The sequence below is a fragment of the Limulus polyphemus genome, unplaced genomic scaffold (assembly GCF_000517525.1).
Source record: "Limulus polyphemus unplaced genomic scaffold, Limulus_polyphemus-2.1.2 Scaffold3424, whole genome shotgun sequence".
In the NCBI taxonomy this organism is placed as follows: Eukaryota; Metazoa; Arthropoda; class Merostomata; order Xiphosura; family Limulidae; genus Limulus; species Limulus polyphemus.
The window spans coordinates 31,797-44,781 of NW_013669034.1; the positions used below are offsets into that span (position 1 = coordinate 31,797).

General features: G+C 32.9%; 1 protein-coding gene across 1 annotated transcript in view; it reads left to right on the top strand.

The window, feature by feature from the left end:
• LOC106469320 overlaps nt 1-12,985 on the top strand; it is a gene marked incomplete at its 5' end in the record, with an annotated part of 37,271 nt that overhangs the window by 14,604 nt on the left and 9,682 nt on the right. Inside the window, 4 exons of the mRNA XM_022397810.1 lie at nt 2,234-2,307; nt 8,367-8,444; nt 8,707-8,904; nt 10,001-10,086. Of these exons, the coding sequence (XP_022253518.1) occupies nt 2,234-2,307; nt 8,367-8,444; nt 8,707-8,904; nt 10,001-10,086 (436 nt within the window). The remainder of the gene's footprint in view (nt 1-2,233; nt 2,308-8,366; nt 8,445-8,706; nt 8,905-10,000; nt 10,087-12,985) is intronic.

Genomic DNA, 12,985 nt, shown 5'->3' on the forward strand with positions numbered 1-12,985 from the left:
TATATATATATATATATATATATAATATGTTCCCTTACGTGCAGTGTATATACATTTTGTTTTTTTCTTCCCTTACGTGCAGTGTACACATAGTTTGTTTTTATGCTCTAATATTCAATGTGCGAGACGGATGGGCTACCATCTTTACATGCAGTTTGGCGTCAGTCTTGCAAATAAAAAAGTAAAATAGCTGAGTTACTCTTTTGGAGATATCTACTCCTTAAAAACAGTTGAGTTTTAAATTTTGGTTTGTTTGGAATTTCGCGCAAAGCTCCGCAAGGGCTATCTGCGCTAACTATCCCTAATTTATCAGTGACAGATTAAAAGGAAGACAGCTAGTCAACACCATTCACCGCCATCTCTTGGGATACTCTTTGACCAGGCGAATAATGGGATTGACTTTCACGTTATAACACTCCCGTGGCTGAAAGAACGAGCATGTTCGGTCACGGGTATTCAAACCCCCGACCCGTAGTTTGCGAGTCGAGCGCCCTAACCACCCGGCTCACAGCCCGTATTTTAAATTAACAGTGTGTTGTTTCACAGCGTAAATTATGTTCCCCAAACACAGACCCGTGTCAAATCTAACAAAAATGACTGTTCAAACACAGATCTATGTCAACTATAACAAAAGTGATTGTTCAATCACAGACTCGTGTCAAATATAACACAAGTGAATCTTCAGTTACAGACCCGTGTCAACCATAAAAAAATGACTGTTGTAGCGATATAGAAAAACGTTTTTTTTGGTTTTTTTTCTAAATGACGTGCTGATTTCAATTCAAAATTTTATATATATTTGAGTACATTTTTGTATTGCGAAGCCACATTTTTATGACGAGGTTTGGTTTGAATCGTGATTTTTAAAATATTGTGTTTATAAAATGTTTAACTTTTATTTTATGTTATCAAATGCTTTAATATTATTGTAGGTATGTTGACTGCTTAAAATAATACCACATGAATAATGTATCAATAACACATTTGTGGTATGGTTTTTTGGTTCGTGATGTATGGTCATTAACTTGTGTTTTAGACATTCAAGCACCAAATTTGTATATCAAGGAAAACGTGGCATGCAAGTTGTACCGTTTTTAAAATGTATTTTAGCTTGAAATATTACATTTATCAGTTATTAAAGCCAAAACCTTTAGTTTATGGTCGCTGGTTGGAGATCTGAATTTCGGAAGTGGTGAACCAGATTCGAATCCGTTTGATACAACAAAATATTTCCGCACTTTAAGGTGTGGGTGTGTTATAAGAATGACAGTCAATCTATTATTGTTGACTTAGGATGGTAGGATGCTGTTGACTGGCTGCGTTTCTCTCTGATCAGTGGTTTAAGATTAGGAAAATCTGAGAATTAACTTTTTACAGACGTTGTTTTTAGAAAAGATTCCTATTGTTTTTGTATTATATTTCAATCAATTTTTGAAGATATCGGTTTTAAAACACATTGATAGTCTTTTGCAAAATCTAAGTTATAGCTTATATTATTTAAATCAATTATACGATTTTTCATGTTCCTTATTTTTCTGTATAATTCCAACTCGCGACAATCATTGAATTATATGGATTTAAAGATGAAATATTGGAAAAACAACAACAACAATTTGACTACTTTTGAATTTACGCAAAACAATTTTTTTAAACACGCCACTTCGAGTGAGTTAATCGTTTATTCGATCTATATTTTGACATCATAAGCATAAACGTGTGTCCTTAGTACTCAGCTGTCTGGAATTTCATCATTTTAAAACTCAGTTTACAAATATTTAGAAACAAAAATCGAGACGTGGGTGTCTTGGCACGCGTTGTCGCTTAACTATTTTGATTAGTGAGCCAGTTACTGTTCAGTCTGAGATACTAAATAAAAATTCTCCTTTGCTGCAACGCTCGCGACTGATAGCATTAGTTATCCATGTTCTAACACAAAGTGGCAAACACTCATTTCTGTACAAATACACGAACAGAACTTTAATCGGAATGGTTTATAACAGGTGGAATTTTAGACTGACTTACAGATAAATATTAACAACTTAAAGATCGGAATAATTTAAAACATATTATTATTATATATATCAACTGTTAATTAAACATGTTGTAAGTTCACTCTTGTGTGAATTTCTGGTCTTTACATGTATGTGTCACCATTGTCAACTCTGCAAATCTGAAAGCAAAAATATTTTGTCAAAAAACTAAAATTAAATCTATATATCTTGTTATTTTCCAGCTTATTTGGAAACAGAGGCTATAAATGTATGCGGATTCACAAACGTACACCTCAGGTTGTTGAAATCCAAATGGGTGAGAAGTTTCGATGTTTCTGCTACAAGAAACATTCCTTTATATTAACACTCATCATTTATTTCTACGTTTAGAAATTTTCTCTTTTGTAACAGATTAGCTGTAAGTATTAAGATCATTTATACATATAAGGGAATCAGATTTCTTTCTACAGATTTATCTAATAATTTCTATAGATTTATCTCATTATTTCTATAGATTTATCTCATTATTTCTATAGATTTATCTCATTATTTCTACAGATTATCTCATTATTTCTAAATATTTGTCTTATTATTTCTATAGATTTATCTCATTATTGCTATAGATTTATCTCATTATTTCTATAGATTTATCTCATTATTTCTATAGATTTAGCTTATTATTTCTATAGATTTATCTCATTATTCCTATAGATGTATCTCATTATTTCTATAGATTTATCTCATTATTTCTATAGATTTATCTCATTATCTAAAATATTTTCATTCAGTACCTAAGACTCATTTGAACTGGCGAAACACTTCTGTGTATTGTCTATATATTGTAGGTTAAAGGCTTTACAAGCAAACTCTCTTTTTCGTCCATTCAGTCACTCTGAAAACCCATGATTATTCTCAGGAGATCTTATTATATTAACTAATGTATCAAGAAGCGTAGGAACAAGGAGATAAATTCCAGTTTGTTCTGTGAACACCAAGCTGGTGTAACAACATTTGTGTATTACGATACTTTACAGTATTGTAGTTAAAATATATCTATAGGTCGTACATCCAATTGGAAGTTCATGTGCCCTGATGTATTGAAATATTTTTACCGATTTTAACTTTTATTTCAACCAATCATATTATATATGTGAAGAAGAGGTAACATTTTTTTTAAATGTTTGTCCTGACACACTTGTTTTTGCACAGGTCTTCAAGTTATGTTAAATTTACAACAAAATGTATTAAATCAGGAACCAAAAATTGGTATGTCCAGCTGCTGTTTATTTTATGTCATTCGATCGCTGTTGCCCCCCAGTGGCTCAGCGGTATGTCTGCGGACTTGCAACGCTAGAAATAGGGTTTCGATACCCGTGGTGGGCAGAGCACAGATAGCCCATTGTGCAGTTTTGTACTCAATTACAAACAAATCGATCGCTGTTTTGGTTCCCTTGTTCACTTATATTTTGTTTTATAATTCGCATTTTCTTATTTCTTTTTAATTGATCCAGTTCAGAGGAAACCGCAAGTACCACAGAAAATGTTTTATCTTTTATTTATTTTTTATTAACGATCTTGACTCCATTATGGAGCTCACTAATCACATGAATGGTCATTAACCATTTATTATTTATTAATATAATTCAGCTGAAGTGAAAATTACAGAATCCAAGAATGCAGATTATGTTGTTAGACCCAAACTTTTTAATTGTTCGAATTTTGTGTGAAATTGAAGAAATAAAACAACATTCAAATCGTATTTGTCCATGCTTATAATTGATTTGTAGTGCACGTGAGCACGTAACGAGGTGTCTGGCTGATCAATTTTTTATGTGTGAGTTTGTGTGAAACCCTTATCAACCAATATTTGATATCTCTTTGAGTTAAATTGTGGCTCAGAAACTACGAATAAGTCGGGCGTAAATTACGAACCAAATATTTATTGAAAAATAGAAACTGTTGATATAACATATTATAATTCTTATTAGATAATAAAATCACTTAATATCAACCCATGTTTTGTAGATCATTAAACTGCCACCACCTATCTAGCTACTAAACGTACCAAAATCTACACCACGTGTACGGACAGCTTTACAGATCAAACACGTGCTAACATTCGCTAACAGAGTTAATCTCGATAATACCAGAAGATAGAATAATCTAACAGATACCACTGTGATCTCCTTTTTATCCTAATAATTAATTACTTTAATATATGTTGTTGTTACATAAATCGATAGCTTGACAAAGTGAAGGTTAAATTATATTAAATATTTGCAGACCGAAGTCAAAAGGATATTTTTTCCCAACTATCAGCATGAGATATCATGTTTCGAAGTTCATTCGCTCAACGTAAGGTCAGTTTATTTTACATTTATCTTTAAAGCCAGTCTCCTAAAACTCACACTCACTTAACCCTCTTCACACATACATAACCCTGACATCATCTCACCCTCACTTAATCCTCAGTTGTCACCCCTACATAACTCTCACTTAACCTTCACCCTCCTTTAACCCACACATTCACTTAATCCTATCCCAAACATAAAAACCTTATCTAACCATAACCCACACATAACTCTCACTCAACCCACAAAGACCCATAACGCTTATCCTCACTTAACACTCACATAACCCGTATCGACACATAACCACCACCCACAAATAATCCTCACGCTCACATAACCCACACTTTACTTTCTCATAATTCCCACTTAACTCTCACCCTCATTAACCCACAAGTAACTTTCACCTTCAATTAACCCCACACGTAATCCTTACCCTCACCCTACCATCACCCACACATAAAACTTTACTTAACCCTTACCCTGAGTTAATCCTCTCTCATACATAGCTCTCACTTAACCCTCACCTTCACTTGACTGCCACCAATAAGTAACGCTCACATAACCCTCACCCACACATAATCTTAATTTAACCTTCACCCTAATTTAACACACACTTAACCCTAACCCACTTATAACTCATGTAACTCTCATCTTCACACTCACTTAACCCTCACACTCACTTAACTGAGAGTGAAGGTTACATGTTGGTGAGAGTTAATGCATTACAACTGTCAAAGATGTTTTTATTTCACATTGCTTTATGCCGTTTCGTTAAAAGACGACATTCAGATTAAGCCTATCGTTTCGTTAAAAGACGACATCCAGATAAGGGCTAAGTGCAAGGAAAATACCCTTTCGTCTTTGCTTAAAATAATTTGCATCCTTTCCAGTCATATAAAACGTACACGGTCTTGAAGTTATATCATTTTTATTGCAGATCACAATAATCCAATTTATTGGCTTCCAGATTGTTGAAATATCGAAGGGAAGCATAATGTATTATTAACAACAATATTTATTATTATTAATTATTTATTTATTAACATACGATTATTTTTTAAATCTGTGTTGGACGTCTTATTTTAACATAAGCTATTTCTTACAAGATAAGTAAGAACGCACCTTCTGAATTTTTATTTTATTGTTTTGGATTCACAGGTTCATACTAAATTTTTAATATGTTTTTTGCCATTTGAATGTTCAAAATAAATACGTCACAATTTGTGAATGTAAAACAAAAACAGTGCTCACACCAAAGGCAGGGGGTTCATTGCTTTATAGCTATATAGCTCTGAACTGTAGACATGTCACTCATGTAACCAACACGTTGAGTGAAATGTGAAGCTATATAGCTCTAAATTGTAGACATGTCACTCATGTAACCAACACGTTGAGTGAAATGTGAAGCTATATAGCTCTAAATTGTAGACATGTCACTCATGTAACCAACATGTTGAGTGAAATGTGAAGCTATATAGCTCTGAACTGTAGACATGTCACTCATATAACCAACACGTTGAGTAAAATGTGAAGCTATATAGCTCTAAACTGTAAACATGTCACTCATATAACCAACATGTTGAGTGAAATGTGAAGCTATATAGCTCTAAACTGTAAACATGTCACTCATGTAACCAACACGTTGAGTGAAATGTGAAGCTATATAGCTCTGAACTGTAGACATGTCACTCATGTAACCAACACGTTGAGTGAAATGTGAAGTTATATAGCTCTCAACTGTAGACATGTCACTCATATAACCAACACGTTGAGTGAAATATGAAGCTATATAGCTCTCAACTGTAAACATGTCACTCATGTAACCAACACGTTGAGTGAAATGTGAAGTTATATAGCTCTCAACTGTAGACAACTGACTTCTATCGAGTGATTTAGTTAGTTAGTTAAATGAATAGTTTCAGGAGTAGTGTACAGGTTTTGCTGACTGCTAGGAAAACGATTTAATATGTAACATAGCGACACCTAGCGCTGAAACCTGAATAAACATGATGTGAAATATCTATCATCGAATTACTGATCACCAATTTTTTTAGTTTTAGTTATATTGGAATATAAATTAATTGTTCGTATTATTGGATCATTAACACTTGCTCAGAATCGCGTTTATTGTAGAAATATTATTTTGTTTAATTTGAATTGTATTCCAATTATGCTTAGATAAAGCTTTGACTAACCAAAACTAAGTGAAAGAGCATTTACATTACATATTTTACCACAGATTTACATCATCCCATACAAATCTTGTTATCCTTATTAATTATTTTACTACAAATTTACATCATCCCATACAAATCATGTTATATTTATTACATATTTTACTACAGATTTACATCATCCATATAAATCATGTTATCCTTATTACTTATTTTACTACAGACTTACATCATCCCATTCAATCATGTTATATTTATTACTTATTTTACTACAGATTTACATCATCCCATACAATCATGTTATATTTATTACTTATTTTACTACAGATTTACATCATCCCATACAAATCATGTTATCCTTATTACATATTTTACTACAGATTTACATCATCCATATAAATCATGTTAGCTTTCAAATAGACAGAAAGGGTTGTCTAATGTTGTGAAACAGTCAAATGCGTCTCTCTAACACTAGTAAACAACAACATAGAGTAAAGAACGTAAACTCAGATGCTATGATATAAGTAGTAGAAAATAAAGCACAGTTTGAATACAGGAGCTCAAACTAAAAAAGTTACTCAAACGTAGACATTCATTAAAAAACATAAGTTTAGGTATTTTCAAGAGTGTCGGCACAGGAAATCGTACAGTTTTCTATACAACTGGAGGATTGTTTTAATTTGACGAGGACTGATCCCTCACATTAATAAAAGGAGTGTACTGTTTTTAGAGATACACCCAATCGCGTCAGGTCATACAATATATGCATTTCTGAGTCTTCTCTCCTGGTTACAACTTTTGTTATGAAATCCCATCGATATCTTTTATTTATTTAATCCTAAAAAAAAACACTTTTATTTCTAATTTTCACTCCAATTAATTATAAGTTTTATTGTTGTGTTTTTTTTGAAAAACTAGTTTCCATGTTGAACAAAAGTCCAATATTTATCTTTTCTCATTAGAGTAAGCATTGGGTAAGGCATTTTCTAGAATGCCTAAACTGATTTTACATTAGTTATCTGTAGAACGAACATATGATGCTTCGAGCAACATACATCAGGTACTTCATGAGATCGTACCATTTTACTGTAACGCAATTATTCATAATGACTTATATATACATATATATGTATTAAGTCTAATGAAGGCGAGTCTGTTGCTCTCTGTAATTTTAATGTTATTAAATCAGCTTTTCAGTGTTTGAAATTATACGTGTTTGTAGATGTTCAAATGTAAGAGGATTGTGTATAAAAGGTAGACGTAAATGAATATACTCACTGATTTACGTACAAATCTTTACTTAGATTGGTCCATGCCTTTATAACCCTAGACAATAATGACATTCAGGTACATAAGTAGATATTGAGGATTTAAACTAAACAATTAGGAATTCTGTCACTTTGGTCTTGTTATTGTTTTCTTTTCTACTAAATAGTATTACTATATGGGTCTTGTTATTGTTTTCTTTTCTACTAAATAGTATTACTATATGGGTCTTGTTATTGTTTTCTTTTCTACTAAATAGTATTACTATATGGGTCTTGTTATTGTTTTCTTTTCTACTAAATAGTATTGCTATATGGGTCTTGTTATTGTTTTGTTTTCTTTTCTACTAAATAGTATTGCTATATGGGTCTTGTTATTGTTTTGTTTTCTTTTCTACTAAATAGTATTACTATATCATATGGGTATTGTTTATGCTTTGTTCTATGTTATATAGTATTATATCATATGGGTATTGTTTATGCTTTGTTCTATGTTAAATAGAATCACGATAGTCTTTTCTTATGTGTGTAACTAAACTAATAGTTGTATATTTTCCGTTTGATGAAAAGGGTTATTTTTCGCAGGTAAACAGGTTTCACACGCTACTGAAGCATGTACTGAGGAGGTGTTTGATTCGTCAGAAGATTTTGTAACCCTAACAAGTATGTACTATCTGTCTTTTATAACTTAACTGTTAGTTTACTAGCTGAAATATTAACTTTTTTATGAAATTCTCAAAGTTATTTATTGAATCAGTATATCATATAAATTCTCTCAATACCAAGAGCATTCCTACTGCTACAGGCTAGTTTATATCAGTGAAGGTCGATACTTGCGTTACTGTGGTCCAGTGTTTATCTTGTATTGATTATCGTTAGCAGTGTATTGTAGAATGATGTCCGAATTATTTTGCGTTTACTTTAGCCAAGACCCCTGCAACGGACGGCTGTCCACTAATAGGAGTTTACAAGATAAAAGAATCGAAGCCACAGTTTTCTAAGCTAGTGAGCAGCGATTCGAATGACCACTCGTGTACTGAGTGGTCAGTTTTGTCAGCGGCATGTAACAAGTACGATCGACTAGACTTCCAGATGGAATGCTCATCTGAAAAGAAAGTGAAAAGTAAGGTGTAGCCACAGGAAAAGATATGAATATATACATACATAAAGAAAGAAGTTTATAAAAACGTTCCCCAAAAACTTTAGAGTATAAAAATGGCTACAATATATATATATTATTTGCTTTTTAATTTCATTTTTGATGACTGCATAATGGATCTCAATTTAGATTGAGTAAATGACAATTTTCATGGAACTGTGTTATCGTTAAATTGAGTATCGAAAAATCCTTTAATGTAAAAACTACAGTACAAGATTTATTTAATTTTGTTTCGTGCGTAAGGCTGATTAAACAAAGAAATTAAGCCTAATATGATATTGAAATATGCAATGACTCAAACAGTGTAAGTGACGAAATATTATCGCAATCGTATTTATATTACCCAACTGACGTATTCATACTTGTTTACATTACCCAACTGACGTATTCATACTTGTTTACATTATCCAACTGACGTATTCATACTTGTTTACATTACCCAACTGACGTATTCATACTTGTTTACATTACCCAACTGACGTAGTTCATACTTGTTTACATTACCCAAGTGATGTATTCATACTTGTTTACATTACCCAAGTGACGTATTCATACTTGTTTACATTACCCAACTGACGTATTCAAACTTGTTTACATTACCCAACTGACGTATTCAAACTTGTTTACATTACCCAACTGACGTATTCAAACTTGTTTACATTGCCCAACTGACGTATTCAAACTTGTTTACATTGCCCAACTGACGTATTCATACTTGTTTATATTACCCAACTGACGTATTCATACTTGTTTACATTACCCAAGTGACGTATTCATACTTGTTTATATTACCCAACTGACGTATTCATACTTGGTGACTATTCGGATGTCTGAATTTGGGAATACGAAGTACAAATGTTGCAGCAGTTGACAGTTTAGGGTTAGAGTATTGAAATGATACTATAAAATAAAGAAGGCTGCCTCGATGAATTCTCTATCTTTGGCTTGCACATCTGTATAATATATGATGTTTTCATGTAATATCATCCTAGTTTACACAAAATCGTAACGGTCCATGTAATTGGCAGATAACAAAACGAGAAATATTTTCTTCTCTTAGGTTTTCAATGTCACGGAAGTTGGGAAGAAAATGGAACTCAGTATCTTATTACCAGTATTCCTCACACCAGGGAGCAATACTGTATGGTGAGTGTGCAACGTGTTTCTTTTTCACCAATTAAAGGAACCTTGAACAGTGTGCTTCGTTGTGCTGAAGTACATATTGTGTAAGCACTTTGACTTTTATGTAAAATGTTGTACTAACAGTTTTACGTTGAACATGTTATTACACTTTATTGTAGATGTTTTGGACTCAGTTATCAATTTTTTGTCAACAATATATTTAATATATAAATCACTTGAATGTTACCCAATAATTTATTTCTGTGAGATCGTGTAAGTCTGTGCGCATGTACTAACAAGTTGGGCAAACCATTTTCCAACAGCTAGACAACTATATTCGGCTTGTGTAACGTCATTTTTCATTAATAGTATATTTAATATATAAATATCTTGGATTCTGTCTTTAATTATCTTCTGTGAGACTATATAAACGTGTTTACATATATTAACAACTACAATGAATCAACTTAAAGCTACAATCTCCTTTATCAGCCTCACTGAGCTGTGAGAGCTGACATCACCCACTATTTAAACTTGCAGCTGGCCATGATGTGGGTTTTGTTACCTAATCAAAGATAATATTGCCATTAACACCAGCGGAGGGAAGGGGGAAGAAAGCCGGAGTGATAAATTTAACCCGAAAGTCCAGAATGAGCGAACACAAAGCTGCTTGCATCTGTGGAGTCTCCACTGAGCACATGGCTCACGCATTACACGATAAACAAACGGGGATAAGTGATAGAAATCTAAATGTAGTAGTGTTTGTTAGTCATCTCAGCTCTGAGTAATTGTATATCAAAAATTTAAAAAAATATTTGTTTGAGATGTACTAAAATGGTCATCTTAATATTGGGTAATTTATTGTAAAAAATAAAATAATTGCGTTTTATGTAAGTTGTACTGAAATGACGAACATCTAATTATGTTTCAAGAAATGTAATGTCAATGAATAAAACACGCAACATTATATATATATATATATATAAATATACTAGTTTTTCGTTTTTTAATTGGCTTTATAATTAGCAGAATGTTACTAAACTAGGTGTAAACTCCAGTTATTGATAGGTTCAGTTAGGTCTATAATATTTCCGTTTTCTTTTCACAATATTATGACTTATTTCCATGTTTTATAAATATATGTTACCCTTTTTTAAAGGTTCACTCCAAACATAAAGATCGTAATACTTTCGTTGTATCTTTACTATTCCCATAGACTAGCTTCAACCACGATTTTTATATAGAACAATGGTAACTAGTAAGCTATTGGGGATATTTGTAAAGCGATAATCCCCTCACTCTACCCCCAAACAACAACAACATACTACCTGATGATACATGTTATATAACATTTATATAGACTGATTCGTCAATTCGCTTGTACCAGACACCAGGTGTTTATTAAGATAAAGCACATTTAGTTGATTATACATTTTTGTGCTGAATAGTAAAAGTTAATTAGTAGTTTAAACAATATATATATTTTGTAAAATACATTGTTGGTTTTTACTTGCTGTAACCACGTGATTTGCAACAGGAGGAGGAGGGGGGTGTCTCTTCAAATAACAGGTTTACGCCTGCGCTCAGACTCCGTGGTTTATTATTCAAGTTTGAGCATTTGAGCTTATTAGTTCTAGATACATATGTATATAACCTCAAAAAACAATACATAGTGAAGTGTGAGTTATTTATTAGAAATTGCTGCATTCCAGTCAACACGTGCCAGAAAGTTAAACGATGCGAGAGCACAGTATCCCTTGGATCATTATTCTAATTAAGAATCAACAGACAAAAACGATACTGGCATGTGGTAACTCATCTGGTATAATGGCGCTATGATAGGGAGTTGAATATCCGGTTAACTTTTTATTTATCACCACATTTGTGTTTGTTAATATTACTATGTTAAGTTCACACGTAATATGATTATTTTGTTTTTTTCGCAGTATCCTTTGAAACAGGCACTTATTTCACAACAAGGAGTCCTTACGTAGTTATTAATCAGGTTCAGGTGAAACCTTTTAACTCCTTGTACTAATATAGCTGTTCAGGCTCAGGTGAAACCTTTTAACTCCTTTCCTAATATAGTTGTTCAGGCTCAGGTGAAACATTTTAACTCCTTGTACTAATATAGTTGTTCAGGCTCAGGTGAAACATTTTAACTCCTTGTATTAATATAGTTGTTCAGGCTCAGGTGAAACCTTTTAAGTCCTTGTCCTAGTATAGTTGTTCAGGCTCAGGTGAAACCTCTTATGTCCTTGTCCTACTTTAGTTGTTCAGGCTCAGGTGAAACCTCTTATGTCCTTGTCTTAGTATAGTTGTTCAGGCTCAGGTGAAACCTCTTATATCCTTGTCCTAATTTAGTTGTTCAGGCTCAGGTGAAACCTCTTATGTCCTTGTCTTAGTATAGTTGTTCAGGCTCAGGTGAAACCTCTTATATCCTTGTCCTAATTTAGTTGTTCAGGCTCAGGTGAAACCTCTTATGTCCTTGTCCTAGTATAGTTGTTCAGGCTCAGGTGAAACCTCTTATGTCCTTGTCCTAATTTAGTTGTTCAGGCTCAGGTGAAACCTCTTATATCCTTGTCCTAATTTAGTTGTTCAGGCTCAGGTGAAACCTCTTATGTCCTTGTCCTAATTTAGTTGTTCAGGCTCAGGTGAAACCTTTTAACTCCTTGTCCTAATATAGTTGTTCAGGCTCAGGTGAAACCTTTTAACTCTTGTATTAATATAGTTGTTCAGGCTCAGATGAAACTTTTAACTCCTTATACTAATATAGTTGTTCAGGCTCAGGTGAAACCTTTTAACTCCTTGTATTAATAGAGTTGTTCAGGCTCAGGTGAAACCTTTTAACTCCTTGTCCTAGTATAGTTGTTCAGGCTCAGGTGAAACCTCTTATGTCCTTGTCCTAATTTGTGTTCAGGCT